This window comes from Henckelia pumila, unplaced genomic scaffold (assembly GCF_033568475.1).
Source record: "Henckelia pumila isolate YLH828 unplaced genomic scaffold, ASM3356847v2 CTG_466, whole genome shotgun sequence".
NCBI classification, from domain to species: domain Eukaryota; kingdom Viridiplantae; phylum Streptophyta; class Magnoliopsida; order Lamiales; family Gesneriaceae; genus Henckelia; species Henckelia pumila.
The window spans coordinates 3,594,502-3,612,695 of record NW_027331833.1 but is presented as its reverse complement, the minus strand read 5'-3'; the positions used below and the strand labels follow the sequence as shown (position 1 = coordinate 3,612,695).

The window sequence follows — 18,194 nt, the reverse complement described above, 5'->3', positions numbered from 1 at the left end:
ATGAATTATATTATTTTATTAATATTAAAAAATTATTATTCATTAATAACAATATATAAATAAACATTTTTAATATAAAAACCACGGTTTAAATAAACCGTGGAAAATTGTTGCTATGGTTGTGCTTTATTGTCACACTTTGCTTTCCGTGGCAAATTATTGCCACGGTTTAAGAAAAAGCTTGGCAAAATATTGCAAAGCTTTTACATTGCCACGGTGTTGTAAAAATCGTGACAAACTTTGCCACGGTTGATTTTAATTGTGGCAAACGTTTGCCATGATGCCTAAATCGTGGAAAATTCGATTTTGTCACGGTTGTCACACTAGAACCGTGGCAAACGTCGTTTTTTTTTTGTAGTGAAATTTCTCGGTGAAGCAATCCTATAGCTTCGGTGATGTGTGCAAATAGGATATTTTCACTTGATATATATGTCATTATTACCTTGAAACTGTTGGACTTTAAATTAGGATAATTGGGCTTTCATTATGTGAATGAAAATTGATTGGACTTTCATTATGTGAATGAAAAAAAATTGGTTAAGCTATTGGGCTTGTTAAAGTGGATGTTTAAGAGTGGAATATGAGTATCCCACATTGAAAAATTAACTTGGCATGAGTGTGCTTATATTGTGAATCATTTTATGAAGGTGTAATAATGATTGGTCAAGAGGCTCTCTCTCGCGCGCGCCTGCGCAGGAGGGGTGAAAATCAAGGGCCCGATTTGCACTGGAAAAGGCTTGACTTGTGTGCAAGCGTATGAGCGCGACCTGGGTGCGTCGAATGTCGGACTGATCAAGGCAAAATCTCCTACCCAGTGTTGGCCACGCTTGACTTGTGTGCAAGCGTATGAGCGCGACCTGGGTGCGTCGAATGTCAGACTGATCAAGGCAAAATCTCCTACCCAGTGTTGGCCACGTTTGTTGGGGCTTCATCTGCCAGCCTTTGGCCTTCCATCTGCCCAGCCTGTGACTGTCCGCCTAGACAGTGTGCCCCTATAAATAGAGGCAATATGTAGTCCTTCAGAACACACAAGTCTTACAACCCTCACGTTTTCTGCACTCTGCTTTTGTTGTTGTTCGAGCTCTCCTCCTTCTGCGTAGTCGTGATACTGTTCAGGTAAACTCTCGGTTTTCCAGTGTAGTTCCTTCGTGCTAGGTTTCTACAAGGTTTCTCAGTTGTATCCTGGGAGACAGACGTCCGTGTAATCCTCGAAGCGCACTCAGGAGGGGACGAATCTGTTTTAAGGAAACTGTACTAGTTACAGGCCTCGGTTTGCTTAACTGTTTCCTTACTCATTCTGTTTATACTTTACATTATTTACATACTCAATATACTACTGAATTGTTATACGATCTTACTTCGTTCTTATTATATTGTTTCTGTTATATTCGCATTTTGAGTTTACATATTTTGAGTAACAAACTTAAAACAGATTTTTTGTACTCATTACGTGATTTGTTTCAGAAATGGATTCTGCTTCAAGTGAGACTACTCCGGTTGCCCCTATTGTCATGGTTCCAAACCGTGTCGTTCCTCCTATTGCCCCACGTGGTGCTGTCGTTCCTGTTCCTAACAGTCACGGAGAAAAGCCTGAGAAGTTCAATGTTGCGAACTTCAAGAGGTGGCAGCAAAAAATTCTCTTCTACTTGACGACGTTGAACCTGGCCAGATTCCTATCGGAGGATGCTCCTAAGCTCAATGAGGGTGAGGGAGATGTTGAATCCGTCAGTGCTTTGGAGGCATGGAATCATTCTGATTTTCTATGCCGAAATTACGTACTGAACGGATTGGCAGATTCGCTCTACAATGTGTATTGCGAAAAGAAAGCGGCCATAGAGCTGTGGGAATCCCTTGACAGAAAGTACAAAACCGAGGATGCGGGGGCCAAGAAGTTTCTTGTAGGCCGCTTTCTGGATTTTAAGATGGTGGATTCCAAGCCAGTTATCAGCCAAGTTCAGGAGATCCAAGTGATTCTTCACGAGATTCACTCTGAGGGGATGACGTTGAGCGAATCCTTCCAAGTGGCGGCCATTGTTGAGAAGCTGCCACCGGCATGGAAGGATTTCAAGAACTACTTGAAACACAAGCGAAAGGAGATAAATGTTGAAGAACTCATTGTTCGACTTTGTATCAAGGAAGACAACAAGAGCTCTGAAAGACGACTGTTTTCTCCGGTTGCTGCTAAAGCAAATGTTTTCTCCGGTACCCAACGCCTGCTGAAAACTACCCCATAAACGTGAGGTAAATCGCGGGTCTCTATCACTTACTATGCTCACTGGAACCCCATTCAATCGCACTATCTCCTGGACACATAAGTGTGTCATGTGATCATAAGAATATTCTCGGTTGTAAGGAATGAAATGTGCTGATTTCGTCAAACGGTCAACAACGACCCAGATAGCATCATACTGACGTGAAGTCATAGGCAAGTGGGTGACAAAATCCATAGTCACATTCTCCCTCTTCCATTCGGGAATCTCAAGATTCTGCAGTAATCCACCTGGTCGTCGGTGTTCAGCCTTGACCTATTAACAAACCAAACATCTTGAAACAAACTGATATACACTCCGCTTCATCCCTTTCCACCAGAATCTGGTTCACAAGTCCTTATACATTTTCATGATTCCAGGATGAACTGACAATCGACTCCTGTGAGTTTGAGAAAAAATATCATTCCTGAGATGCGCAACATCAGGCACAACCACTCGATTCGATAAGCACAATAAACCATCTGCCTAATAATGGAATCCAAATGTATTAACCCCATTGGCTAGACGTGCCAAACGCTGAGTCTTAACATCAGATATCTGAGCTTCCCTGATCCGGGAATACAATGATGGCTCAGATAATATAGTATACAAACGAATTCTATTTCTTCCTTTCTTGTGCTTGAGTGTAAAACTCAGTGAACAGCACTCCTGAATCATATGAGATATTTCACTAGTCTGAAGTGCAAAAAGTCTCGCCTGCCTACTCAAGACATCAACAGTAAGATTAGCAGAACCTGGATGATACTTGATTTCACAATCATAATCCTTCAAGAGATTCATCCAGCGTCTCTGTCGCATATTCAACTCCGCCTGAGTGAATAAATATTTCAGACTCTTGTGATCCGTGAATATCTTAAATTTCTCGCCATAAAGATAATGTCTCCAAATCTTGAGCGCAAATACAATGGAGGCTAACTCGAGATCATGCACTGGATAATTATTCTCATGTGTCTTCAATTGTCAAGAAGTATAGGCAATAACATGTCCATGCTGTGTCAGAACACATCCTAACCCCTGACCAGAGGCATCAGTATAGACAACATAACCTCCCAATCCAGAAGGTAGAGCGAGCACATGTGCAGTAGTAAGACGTCTACGCAGCTCGTGAAATGACTCCTCAAAATCCGAGGACCAAATGAAGGTAACATCTTTCCGTGTAAGCTGTGTCAAAGGCCTGGCCAACTATGCAAAACTTTCGATGAACCGACGATAATAACCAGCTAGACCCAAGAAACTTCGAATCTAAGCAAACGTCGTCGGACGAGACCAGTTCAGCACTGCCTCTATCTTACTTGGATCTACAGATATTTCTTCACTAGAAATCACATGACCAAGAAAAACTACCCGATCAAGCCAGAATTCACACTTTCTCAATTTCTCATACAGCTGCTTCTCTCGTAACATCTGCAAAACAATCCTCAGATGTTGTGCATGCTCATCCTTGTCATGAGAATAGACAAGAATATCATCAATGAAGACGATGACAAATCTATCCAGATATTCTCGAAATACCTTATTCATCAGATTCATAAAGACTGTCGGTGCATTCGTCAAACCGAATGGCATCACCAAAAATTCATAATGCCCGTATTTGGTCCTAAAAGCAGTCGTAGAAATATCTGATTCTCGTACCCGCGTCTGGTGGTATCCTGATCTCAGATCTATCTTGGAGTAGACAGAAGTACCCTGTAGTTGATCGAACAGATAATCAATTCGTGGCAAAGGATACTTATTCTTGATGGTGACACGATTCAACTGCATGTAATCAATACATAATCGCATCGATCTATCCTTCTTCTTGACGAACAAAACAGGTGCTCCCCATGGAGAAACACTCGGACGAATATATCTCTTATCAAGCAGATCCTACAAGTGCTGTTTCAATTCCCTCATCTCTGACGCTGCCAGATGATAAGGTTCTCGGGATATAGGCGTCGTTCCTGGTACTAGATCAATACCAAATTCAACCTCTCGAACCGGAGGAAAATCAGGAATCTCATCAGGAAATACATCAGGAAACTCGCTGACAACCGGTAACTGATCGATACCCGGACTACTCGTGGACATATAAACTGCATAAATGAGGTAGCCCTCCCCACCTGACTCTAAGACATGACATGCCTTCAGAGCCGATACAAGTGGCATCGGAGGTTGCGCACCCTCACCATAAAAGTACCAGCTATTACCCTCATCCGGATGAAACTGTACCAGACGCTGATAACAATCCACAGTAGCGTGATGCAAAGTCAGCATATCTATTCCCAAAATACAATCAAAATCTGCCATCGCTAAAATCATCAAATTAGCAAACAACACATGACCCTCAAACTCTAGAAGGCAACTCATCACTAGACGCTTAGTTACCACCTCCTGCTCCAGCGGAGTAGATACAACTAAATCCATATCTAATGATACATAAGGTAATCTATGTCTCTTAACAAAGCGACTAGAAATAAAGAAATGCGATGCTCCAGTATCAATTAAGACAAGTGCAGGAATATCACATAACAAAAAGGTACCTGCCAACATGCGATCGCTTCCCTCAATAGCCTGCTCCTGAGACAGAGCAAACACCTGCCCTTGAGTTTGTGGATGGTAACCAGAAGAACTCTGTGGTGCTGGCTGCTGACGTGGAAAAGTAAAAGCTTGGGATCCAACCTGTGATCCCGATCCACTAGCAGAACTCATACGCTGAGGACAATCTCTCCGTAGATGTCCCTGCTCACCACAAATATAACAAGCACCAGTAGCCTTCCGACACGAAGCTGCAGGATGTTCCCACCACAGTGGCTGCAAAACTCCTCCTTTTTCTTCTTCTTCCCAAAACGGAATGTACCTCGTGAGCCACGAGAACCAGACAAAGTAGTAGTAGTAGAAGAATACATAGGTCCAATTTGCACAACAGATTGAGCCCTAGGCCCAAGAGATCCACTAGGCTGTCCTGGTATCATCAACTGTGCCCGCCTATTGCTGTTCTCCACTTGACGGCAACGGTTCACCAAAGTATCATAAGATGTCGGATCATCACAGATGACAACTTGTGAATAGATATCTTGATTCAAATCTTGCAGAAAGATATCATACTTGGACGCATCACTGTCATTGATATAAGGACTAAAAGGTAGCAGATCAAGAAATCGTTGCTGATATTGATCAATAGTCATTGATCCTTGCCTCAGAGTCAGCAACTCCATAGATCGTGCTTGACGAACAGCTGGAGGAAAATACAGTTTCTGAAACTGTTGACAGAAATCCCCCCAAGTCACATGTCCTCTCTCAGTACGTTTTTGAGTAGCTTTGGGATCCCACCATAAGCGTGCTCGATCTTTTAGAACAAATTTTAGAACTTTCAGTTTCTGCTCTTCAGTGCAATCGAAAGCTTGAAACGCACTCTTGAGTTTAGACATCCAACCTCTCGCTTGTTCAGGATTCTCGCCTCCCACCAAGGGTTTCGGTCCTACTTTCATGAACTTATTGATAGAGTAGCGACGTCTACCCTCATGAGGACGATATCGATCATCATGATGGCGATGATGACGATGATGACCACCTCCCTGGCCAACACTACCGTGACTCTCGTCGGCCATATCCTGAAAAGAATTGCACATTAAAATCTCAACTGCGCAATAATTACTCAAAACTAGACTAATTACCAAAATCTATGCATGCTCTGATACTAAAAATGTAGTGACCCTGCATGGAATTACCTACTAACTGATAACTAATATCATGCATTAAACTTAATACAGCAAAATACTTAACAGAGTAAAACGTGCGGAAACATAATCCATAAATTACATATCAGCTTAGTAAAATATATCCAGGCTTAATAATGTAGTGATACAACCTTATCGAAAAACTTAAAAGTAAACATTATATAGCTATATCGAATCCTGCTGTATAATTAACTCCTCAAGGCTCCTGCTCCCTAGTCCTGCCTTGAACTACCAGCTCCGTCCATCCTGCGACCTGCCCCGTGGAATAGGGTGTCCAAGATAACAACTAGGACGTGAGCGCTAACGCCCAGTACATAAACATGAGTAAATATATGTATATAATGCATGCAACATGATGACTTGTAAAGGGTCATCTGAAAATTCATGCTCAGTACCGGCGCCACATGAGTGTTGCCACCGCGCGGATCAACCTCTGGGTGCAACCACACTCGTCTAGTACACTAGAGTAGTCAGACATACATGTCCCCGCCGTCGCGGTACTCTCAGTGATAGACTATCGAGTATAGAGCTGAGCGGCTCTATAATCAGGTATATCAAGGTATAGGCTCAACGTGTATATGCATATGACATATGAATATGGAAAAAGGTAAATCATATATCATGTCATATAATAATTCCAAATAAATGCAACATATAAACATGTATACTCGATGGCAATCTCAGTCAATGTGTACGTACCTCTAGGCTAGTTCAAGTAAAGTAGGATCCTAGATTCCAAGCCTATATTCAAAAGTTCACAGTATCACTACACAAGTTCTATAAGCCTTAACTAAGATAATAATTACTCCCAAAAATTAAATAGATTCCCGGACCATACCTTCGTTCGTAGTAAGCCCTTTGATGTCGCTGACTCTGGATGACTATAACAACTTCTTTGTTATTCCAGAATCTCACTATTATCGATAGGACCCTCAAGTGTATAACTCGCACTATATAACTGAAGAAGGAAACTCGGGAATTCGTAATCAGAAATAAATCTGAAGACCCCTATTTATAGGAAATTTTCTGGTCCAGTTCGGACCCTCCGAACTCGGGTTCGGATCGTCCGATCCAACTCACTGCCTGCATGCAAGACACGTCGAGTTCGGACCATCCAATCGCCACTTCGGGCCGTCCGAAGTGTCCAATGCTTGACACTTGTCAAAAATCTCGGCTGAGTAATCCTGCCTACTTGGCATAGGTGAAGTTCGGGCCGTCCGATCCTAGTTCGGATCGTCCGAACTTGCCTTAACTCCGAAGTCAACAAGCCATATTTGGAGCCCCCGAGTTGCTGAGTTCGGATCGTCCGAAGTCCTCTTCGGACCGTCCGAACTGGCTCAAATATTGACAATCCAATTCTTGATTCTGAAGTCCGATTTAGTCCTGGAATTGATTAATTACTAACCCTTAATTATGTTTAACATATCATTATCTTAAAATAGAATCTGGGTTACTACAGTGTTTGTGTCAGATAAAGTTGTTTTGTCTAAGAGTGGAATGTTTGTAGGAAAAGGCTATGTAAGCAATGGTTTGTTCAAACTCAATGTAATGGCTATTAAGCCCGTGATCAATAAAATGAAATCTTCTGCTTACTTGCTTGAGTCTTCCAACTTGTGGCATAGTAGACTAGGACATGTTAATTATGATATGATTCGTAGATTAATTAACTTGAAAAACATTCCTATATTCAAAATTGATACACAACACAAATGCAAAACTTGTGTTGAGGCAAAACTAACAAGATCATCTTTTTCAAACAGTTGAAAGGAAAAGTGAACCCCTTGATTTAATACACTCTGATCTATATGATTTAAAAGGAGTACAAACACGTGGTGAAAACAAATACTTCATTACTTTTATTGAAGATAGCACAAAATATTATTATGTGTATCTTCTTAAAAGTAAAGATGAAGCTACTGAAAAGTTTGTCCACTACAAAAGTGAAGTTGAAACCAACTTAGCAAGAAAATTAAGGTGCTAAGAAGTAATTATGGAGGAGAGTATGAATTACCATGTGCTGAGTTTTGTGCTCAACATGGTATCAGACACGAAAGAACTGCACCTTACTCTCCTCAGCAAAATGGTGTCGCAGAGCGAAAGAATCGCACTTTGAAAGAAATGATGAATGCACTGTTACTAAGTTCTGGTTTATCACAGAACATGTGGGGGGAAGCTGTTCTGATAGCTAATTACCTTTTAAATAAGATACCCCGAAAGAAGCAAGATAAAAGTCCACATGAATTATGGAAAGGAAGAATATCTTCATACCAATATTTGCGAGTGTGGGGGTATCTTGCCAAGGTAGCCGTACCTACTCCGAAAAAGGTAAAAATTGGACCAAAAACTGTTGATTGCATTTTCATAGGATATGCACACAACACTAGCGCTTATCGATTCCTTGTGTATGAATCTCAAATTCCTGACATTCATAATAATACGATAATGGAATCAAGAAATGCTTCGTTCTTTGAACATGTGTTCACTTGCAAATCTAAGGAAGAACCAAGTTAATCCAAAAGATTACATGAGACAATGGAAACAGAACAAGAGGTTAACTAAGAGGTTGAACCTAGACGTAGCCAAAAAGCTAGAACTGAGAAATCATTTGGTTCGGATTTCATCACTTTTATGATGGAAAGTGAACCTCAAAACTTCAAGGAAGCTGTAAATTCATCTGAATAACCTCAATGTAAAGAGGCTATAAATTCTGAAATAGAATCCATTTTGCAAAATCATACGTGGGAACTAGTAGACTTTCCTCCGGGAAGCAAACCACTAGGTTATAAATGGATTTTTAAATAGAAAATGAAATCAGATGGAACAATAGATAAGCATAAAGCCAGATTGGTAATCAAGGGTTACGGTCAACGTGAAGGGCTTGATTACTTTGACACTTATTCTCCAGTAACGAGAATAACTTCAATTCGAGTGATGCTTGCAATTGCCGCCTTGCGGAATCTTGAAATATACCAAATGGATGTAAAGACTGCTTTTTTAAATGGAGATTTAGAAGAAGAAATTTACATGGAGCAACCTAAGGGATTTTCTGCACCTGGGCAAGAAAATAAAGTTTGTAAATTGGTGAAGTCTTTGTATGGCTTAAAGCAAGCACCAAAACAATGGCACGAAAAATTTGACAAAGCCATGCTAGAAAGTGGATTTAAAGTAAATGAGTGTGACAAATGTGTATACGTAAAGAACACTGAAAGTGGCTACGTCATTTTGTGTCTTTACGTAGATGACATCCTTATCATCGAAAGCAATGATAAGATGATCAAATCCATTAAGAAACTACTGAACTCAAAATTCGACATGAAGGATTTGAGATTAGCCGATGTCATCCTTGGAATTAAAATCCATAGAACATCAGAAGGGATGGTTCTAAGTCAATAACATTATGTGGAAAAAATACTTGAGAAATTCAATAAGGATGACTCTGCATTGGCTAGAACCCGGATAGATACGAGTCAACATTTATCGAAGAATCAGTGTGAGAGTATCTCCCAACTAGAATACTCTCGAGTCATTGGTAGTATGATGTACTTAATGAGTTGTACACGACCAGACATAGCCTATGCAGTAAGCAAATTGAGCAGATTCACGAGTAATCCAGCAGATAAACACTGGAAAGCAATTATAAGATTGCTAAAGTATTTAAGATACACTCGTGACCATAGGCTGCACTATACCAAACATCCTGCTGTTATTGAAGGATACAGTGATGAAAACTGGATATCTGATATGAAATACTCAAAATCTACAAGTGGATTTGTATTCACTTTAGGAGGTGCAGCAATTACTTGGAAATCTTCTAAACAAACTGTAATAGCCAGATCCACGATGGAATCTGAGTTTATTGCACTTGATAAGTGTGCTGAAGAAGCTGAATGGTTGCGTCTATTTTTAGAAGATGTTCCAGGATGGGTGAAACCTGCACCGGCTATTTGCATTCATTGTGATAGCCAATCTGCAATCGGAAGGGCACAAAGCAAGATGTATAATGGAAATTCTAGACATATACGTCGTAGACACAACACCATTAGACAACTACTCTCAACTGGAGTTATCTCTATTGACTATGTAAATTCAAAGGATAATATAGCGGATCCGTTAACCAAAGGTTTAAATAGAGAGTTAGTTGAAAAATATTCAAAAGGAATATGACTGAAGCCAATGGAATAAATCGGTGCGAAGGAAAACCCAACCTATGCTGACTGGAGATCCCAAGAACTAGGTTCAATGGGAAAACTAATCGCACTGGTTTGGTAGATCACTGTGGGGGTTATCCCTAGTCTATTCCTATTGCAAACAGTGAATGTTGAGGATAAGCACAGAGATTTTAATGATTCTGATGGAATTCAACATAGAATCACCTATGTGAGAGAGAAGTGAGGCCGCTTTGAAGGAATTGCAAGGCTCAATTCTAGACCCTCTTACTGAACCAGGCGTGTGTTCATGGCCAAAACGAACACAATCATGAGAACTGAATTGTATCAGAGAGAGTCTTGTGTGAAGTATACCTTAATTTACACAAATGGATGTACAGTTCAAAGACATCGCGTCTACTGTCAACCAGTGAATTATTATACTTTTACAAGGGAAGGTTCAAAGGGTAATACCTACCTATCCTATGCAAGATTCAACTGTTGAACTTTATCACGACTATCTTTGTTTATCTTTAAATTTCCATTCATGTGGGGGATTGTTGGACTTTAAATTAGGATAATTGGGCTTTCATTATGTGAATAAAAATTGATTGGGCTTTCATTATATGAATGAAAAAAATTGGTTAAGCTATTTGGTGCTTCATCTGCCAGCCTTTGGCCTTCCATCTGCCCAGCCTGTGACTGTCGGCCTAGACAGTGTGCCCCTATAAATAGAGGCAGTATGTAGCCCTTCAAAACACACAAGTCTTACAACCCTCACGTTTTCTGCTTCTACACTCTGCTTTCGTTGCTGTTCGAGCTCTCCTCCTTCTGCGTAGTCGTGATACTGTTTAGGTATACTCTCGGTTTGCTAGTGTAGTTCCTTCGTGCTAGGTTTCTACAAGGTTTCTCCATTGTATCCTGGGAGACAGATGTCCGTGTAATCCTCGAAGCACACTCAGAAGTGGACGAATCTGTTTTAAGGAAACTGTACTAGTTACAGGCCTCGGTTTGCTTAACTGTTTCCTTACTCATTCTGTTTATACTTTACAGTATTTACATACTCAATATACTATTGAATTGTTATACGATCTTACTTCGTTCTTACTATATTATTTCTGTTATATTCGCGTTTTGAGTTTACATATTTTGAGTAACAGAAACAACATCTAAATCAGATTTATCCGTTCTCCAAATTCAGTAGCTTTGTTTTATTAATTAATTTTGATAATTGAGATTTACAGAGATTATTGTCTGTTTATGACGTAGATTTTATTTAAATAACATGTTTCCAATTTAATTAAACGAAATTCAGTAATAGAATAATTAATTGATAAAAATAATTTATTTACTATAATTTTCTCTCATTTCTAGCTAGTGCGTTTAAGGCCCCGTTTGGTATCAAAATTCAGGCCAGAAACGCACTTTTTTTATAAAAAAAAATATATATATATACTTTTTCCGTTAATAAGGTGTTTAGATGACCAAAAAGTGCTTAAAAAACATTTTTTTAAAGTCAAAATTAGAGTTTTTAAAGTGCTCTAAAAGCCTTAACTAAGTTATTGCATACTTCTAAATATTTTTAGGAATCAAAAGCTATACCTTCGTCCATCGTCAGCCCTTTGTTGTTGCTTGCCTCAAAACTAGGACACAGCTCCGCTACAACGTCTGGATCGCTATGCCACTTCCGGATCCCCAAAAAGACGCCTAGAATGCTCTAGATCTAAGTTGGAAGACCAAGAAATCGAGATAAGAGAGGTGAATGGTGCGACTAAAAATGAATCTCGGCCCTCCTATTTATAGACGGAGTTCGGGCCGTCCGAACCACGCTTCGAAGCGTCTGAACACGATCGGACCGTTCGATCTTGACTTCGGGTCGTCCGAACTCGATAATGCGTCATTGCTTATGTCAGCAAAATGACGTCATCCATGACGTCTGTCGGCAGAACGATCGGAGCGTCCGAACCCTCTTCGGGCCGTCCGAACTTCGACATCGGAGCCTCCGAACTCGACAACAGAACCTCCGAACTCGACAACCCTCTAACCAATATCGAACGTTCTGAATCCATTTTTGAACCTTGTTAACCAATATGGAACTTCCTTAATCATGTTTCATTTAATCTAACATTATCGTTCTATTAATCACTCATTAATCGTTAATTCTGGATACGGGTTACTACATTGTTGATGTCATATATCAAGAATTTTTAGGAGTATCAAACAATGATGCTAATCTAGTAGCAAAAGCCATAGAACAAAATAGAACAATTTTTATTTTGGATAATATAAAATTATGCAATTTATGTTATTTAGAAGAATTTATCTGTGATTACGAAATAAATTATTATCAGTTAATAGATGCTGATAAAAAAAACATTATAAATTAAGTATTTTTAATAAAATACCTAATATACCAATAAATAGTAAAGATGATTTTTTAACTAGCCCTTATGCCAAAACCTTAGGAGGAGCTATTAAATTTATCAAAGATATAATAAAAAAAAAGTGTCACGAAGTAACAATAAATAAAAGAATATCCAAATCTTACAAACAAAACAATAAACTTTGTTGTGACAAAATGAAATTCACAGTAAAAGAATATGGATGTAAAACAACATGTCACACAAACATTTAAAACGACAGAAACAGAATAAATCAAATAAACCTTATAAATCTTTTAATAAGAAATTTATTCTCTATAAGAAAAATAAATTTAAAAGGAATTTCTTCATAAAACCTTATAGAAGAAAATTTTATAAAAAAATTGATAATAAAAAACCAACTTGCCCAAAAGGTAAAAGAAAGAATTGCACATGTTGGTTGTGCAATGAAGAAGGTCGTTATGCAAATGAATGCCCAAAACGAAATGAAAAGAAAAACAAAGTTAAACTGTTAGAAGAACTATACACTCTTGGATTTTATCTCGTTGAAACAATTGAATGTTCATCAAAAGATGAAAATATTTACTACCTTGATGAATCAAGTGAATCAGATTCTGAATCCGACTCCACACTTGATAATTACGGAATTAATAATGCTTAAAGTTAAGACAAGAGCATTTTCGAAAAAAACATGTCTAGGTACTAAACTCAAACTTTTGTTTGGCTTGGGTACCTATTTCCAAGTTGCCCTTTATTATATTTATATATACCACCTCCCAAGCTCCATCGATTTCACCACACTAGCACATTATATATACATCTCATATTCTATAAATTTCAATCAATGGATCAAAGAAAGACATGCTTGCACGCCAGGCGGCGACGGCGTACATTGGTTGTCAGCTTTTCGGCCAAGTTGTCGGACGACGTTTGCTGCAAGGCGTTCCGAGACTACTGCGTCTGTGCGCTGAAGTATTCGGCCGACCCCTTCTCGGAGATCAGGGAATCCATAGATAGAGAATGTGGGGAACGAGGACTTGAAGCAAATGGAGGAGTTGATTTACTGTTATATTGCTCTGAATTCTGCTGAGCTTCACGATCTTATACAACATGTTTTCCTTAGTTTATGCTAGCTGTTGTATATACCCACGACAATATTGATTCTCCATGTCTTTTATTAGATATTGTATGTGTGTAAGAGGTCATCCATGGATTAATTGCTTCAACCACATAAATATTTCTCCAAATTAAATAACTTGATCATATGATCACTCTCACTAATCAAGTTATTCTAAAAAAATTTTGTAATAATATTTCTTTATTCCACAATTAATCTACTCTCATGAGATGGACAATAGAATTCTCTAGCTAAGACGTCGCTAGTAGAATTTCTGCATATTACTTTGCTAATTTTTACTTTAGAGATCATTATTGTCGAAGTAATACATAGTTATTTACTGCGGTTATAAAACTGACGAAATAAAATGTACTTTAGACTTCATCGATTAAAAAGAACGGGCTTCACTTAAAATTTTAAGTAACTTTTTACTTAATTTGATGAAGTAAAATGGTGAAAATAATTTTTAAAATTTACATGTTGTGAAGTAATAGGTTGATCCGTTTAAAATTCTCTATTTTCATTTTTGTATCCCCCTTTCTCTCGATCCTCTTTCTCTCAATCTCCAAGTGCAAATCCATTTAGGCTTCCCCATTCTCTCCCTGCAGATCGATGTCTGCCGACTGCCATCACTTCTGCCTGGTCTAGGGCTTCTGTGTGTATGGTGCATCGGGGTTTCTGAATATTTTGAAGGCAGCGGCGTTGGCCTTGCCAGTCCCGAGCCCAGGAATCCCTTGTAGTTCCCGTGGTTGAAGCAGTGCCATCTTCCTAACCCCCTTTCGATTTCAATTCCCTGAATCTGCGAGAATGGGAAGAGGCTCGTCGGAGACGAAATTGGTTCAGGAACTGATTCTAAATGCCGCCAGATCCGCCCGCCCTCAGCTTCTTGGTGTTGTTCGTCGGGCTCAGGCATCTCGACCGTCGGGCACAGGCATCTCGTAAGAATACCATCCATTCCACTTTATCATATTTATAATTCTTTTTTAATAGAATGTTTTCTTGATTTGATACAATTTTTTTATCTATATGAACTAATATCGCTTTTTGGTTCCTTGTAAATACTCATTTTTGCATCTGAACAACAGGTTTATGGAGAGGTCTGACCTGCCAGCCTTCGAATTTATAATATTCGTCATTCCAACGGAGAATGCAGATGATATGTTTGAGGAAATTGTGAAATTCTTGTTTTGATGAGTATATTTAATTCTTTTTTCTTGGAATTAAGCTACACGTTTTCATTTGAGTAGATTGTGATCATTCGTATCTCTTATCTCTTAGAATATTTACAATGGGTTCCTTAATTTCTATTAACCGAACATGAAGCTATTTCGAGCTTAGTCCAGTTTTTTTCCCTAAATTTATGGCCACGGTGATGGGCTTCTTTCTCTGTCCCATGCTTTTCTTTTTCTTTTTTGAGGGTTTTTTTTCATATCAGTTGAAGATCTGTCGGTTTTGTGTTCTTGGGATGCATTACTTTCTTCTGGTTTTGTTGTGTCTAACGTCTGGGATATGCAGGTTACTTAAGATGATTTTATTATAATTATTTTCATAGTATCCTTTTAATAAAGATGATCGTTGTTAAGTTGTTTATAGACTGCACTGGCTTGCGAAGTCGATGTTTTGCTATCGCTAATATGATTTTGGTGCGTCTAACCTAGCTTTTGTTTTAATCATTTTTTTTGCGTTTCGACAATGAACATTTGAAGTACTCGAGACATTCAGCTTGAGAGTTCTATACTTTTGAAATCATAGAATGTCATCTTTCTTGGATGAGAATGCTTGAAACAAACATTAACTAACATTTTTGTTTGGATGAGAATCTTCTCCAGAATGCCTCCCAGGTCTTGTATGAATATTTACTCTGATGAAGGAAATAATATATTTGTTATATCAGTTGCTTTATATTTTCGAACTGTTGCAATCACTTGAATTTGACTTCAAAGTTTTGTTGGCCAGGAGTCCTTTTGTTCTTTCGTATATGAGATGGGCTGGCGCCAAAACTTGAACACAAGTGGTTTTCCTGGTCCTGAAGAAGAGGTAACGTTTTGTTTCCACTTAATCGCAAGGGTGCAATAGTTTTCAAGCTTAAGTCAAAAAATTTTTAAACAAACTTGATATTTATTTTGCTTCCAGATGAGGGGAAAAGAATTAAAGAAAAAGGTGGAATATTTCATGTTTAATTTAGTCAGCATATGAACATGCAGATAAAATAGATTTTATATATTGTTAAGTGATATAATTTTATATCAGTGGGTACTTGCATGTATCTGGTATCTGTAGTGTATGTGCTAAACTATTTAGATAGTCTGACTTCAGTATGTATATTTAAAATGACAATTACCTTTTCAATACACTGATTCTTTATCATAACTACTTGTTGTGCCTCAATCTAAAGCTTATTTTTAAATGTAAATACTTGACTGTGCCTCATTCTAACAACTAGTTTAACTGGCCTGTCAGAGTTCCTTTTTTCAACTTAAACTGTCATGCAAACACAGTCTGTAATTTGTTTCTCAGGCATAAAATGGCGGTCTCCCTAGCTGATTGCGAATTCTTAACAGAATAGCATCTTAAATCTTTAATTCTTGAATCTTTGTGACATCTTTGTGAAATCCTCTGCAGTTCAAGATGACACAAGATTATTTTAAACCAGCAGAAGGTGGCATCCTCGTAGACGTTTGCTACGAAAGTGGTTTGTTTTCTAGGAAGTTTGCCAAATCAGGCGCCTATTCAAAAGTTATTGCTCTCGGTTTTTTAAAAAAATTGCTTCGCCAATGTTATGATTCATAAAAGAGGAAAATTCTATCTTGAGCTCGTGAGTTTTCTTTCTTATATAGATATTTCATATGCATTATGCAGAAGAAAATAAAATGCATCAATTATTTTTGGTCCTATAATTTGCTGCAATCTTGCCCTTGTGAGAACTGACATTTCCAGGCTTCCCTATTCGTCTGGTTCAATTGACGATGTTCATGCTGGTGCAGCCTTGCATTGTTGGCCATCTCCTTCCAATGCAGTAAGTTTTCTTGCCAGTTTGTTTGAGTCCAAAAACATAAAACGGTGATCTATTGACTCATATACTCGAATGAAAAAAATATATAAGAAGCAATATAATCTTTATATTTGAAGAGGAAAAGAGCACATGTCAATTGTGTCATATTTCCCTCTTGATTTTCTATTCCATGCTACACATCACTTGTGTGTTTTTTTTTCTTTTTTCTCTTGTATACTTGTCATAATTTATTTCTTTTGCTGGTAAAAATATTTTATAATATATGATCAAAGTAGATCTAAATTGTTAAATTTTGATAACTGTTTCCATATGTTTTGTTGGAATTTATGTCAGGTAGCTGATATAAATAGAGTTTTGCGGAGTAGTGGTGTATTCGTCGGAAGTACATTCCTTCGATTCAGTTCATCAACTTCTTCTTTCTTAAGATGCTTACTTGTTATCTGAAGATGATGATATTCCTATTGACATTGAGCTATCTTTTTTTACATTTCAGTTTGCAAGATCCATCAAGAACCAATATTACAGTCAAGATCAATTTTATGAAGTTAGAAGTGAATGGAGTGAACTCGTCTACTCCTACTTAGGCGCCTAAATGTGTCATGCACTTTGGGATAATACTTTGTTTTGTCTCTATGGATACACTTTTAGTTTTGTGAAAATACTTGTGGATACATTCATATTTTCGGGTTATTTTGGTGGATATACTTGTGGATTTATTGATGTTTGTTGTTTTGGGATAGATAATTTATGAATCTTATTAGTTTATTTTAAGTTTCAAAAATATATTTATATTGTTGTATTATTGTATCTAAATTTTAATATAGTGGAACATATGTTTTTACTTCACTAAAATAAAATGGTGAAGTTAAATAAATAATTTACTTCACCATAAATCCGTAGCAACAAAGTCGTTTGAATTAATTACTTCACCACAATACAAAACTTGTGAAGTTAAAAAGAACATTTACTTCATTAGTCAATGTAAATGCTGCAGTCATATGTCTTCTATTACTTCAAAAATTTCATTAATTGACGAAGTACAAACATATCTTTTACTTCGAGAATTTATGAAATTAACGAAGTAAACAACTTTATTTTATTTCGCTAATTAATGAAAATGCCGAAGTAAAAGATATGTTTTTACTTCGGCATCGGCCCAATCCTGAACTGTTTTGGCTCCATGAACCGACCAAAGACTTCGACAATTTCAGAGCTACGACTTCGGTTATAACGCGAAGTAAAACAATACCTATTACTTCACGTGACACTACTTCGATAATTATCTATCTACGACTTTAGTTAATAACCGAAGTAAATGAAGGAAATTCTACTAGTGGACACTTTGGATTATTCAACATATCCAAGTTTCTTTTCTCGTCACTTAATGACCCAAAAGGACAACCCCAAACATGTATATGTCACAAACTTGGTTTTTCAAAACAATTCAAATTGTGTCTTTGGAATGGCCTTAATTAGTTTGAAGTTTGAACTCATTTTAATATATACACAGTTAGGGAATATATATATTAGTGTAGCAGCGACACACATCAGC

The 18,194-nt window shown here is 37.9% G+C and overlaps 1 protein-coding gene and 1 long non-coding RNA gene across 6 annotated transcripts; both read left to right on the top strand.

Annotated features, from left to right (window-relative positions):
• Window positions 1–9,532: 9,532 nt before the first annotated feature.
• On the top strand, window positions 9,533–10,378 carry LOC140872618 (secreted RxLR effector protein 161-like). Its single transcript, XM_073275507.1, has 2 exons — window positions 9,533–10,106; window positions 10,299–10,378. The coding sequence occupies exons 1-2, from the start codon at window positions 9,533–9,535 to the stop codon at window positions 10,376–10,378; spliced, it is 654 nt and encodes a 217-aa protein (XP_073131608.1).
• Window positions 10,379–14,138: 3,760 nt separating this feature from the next.
• Window positions 14,139–17,407, top strand: LOC140872463 (uncharacterized). Of its 5 annotated transcripts, none has more exons than XR_012147828.1 (4): window positions 14,139–14,567; window positions 14,715–14,823; window positions 15,586–15,666; window positions 16,252–17,407. It is a non-coding gene; the product is annotated as an uncharacterized lncRNA (long non-coding RNA). The 5 variants fall into 5 exon arrangements; XR_012147831.1 differs by having other exon boundaries at window positions 14,715–15,666; window positions 16,252–16,645; window positions 16,976–17,407; XR_012147829.1 differs by having other exon boundaries at window positions 14,715–15,666; window positions 16,252–17,024; window positions 17,136–17,407.
• Window positions 17,408–18,194: the final 787 nt, after the last annotated feature.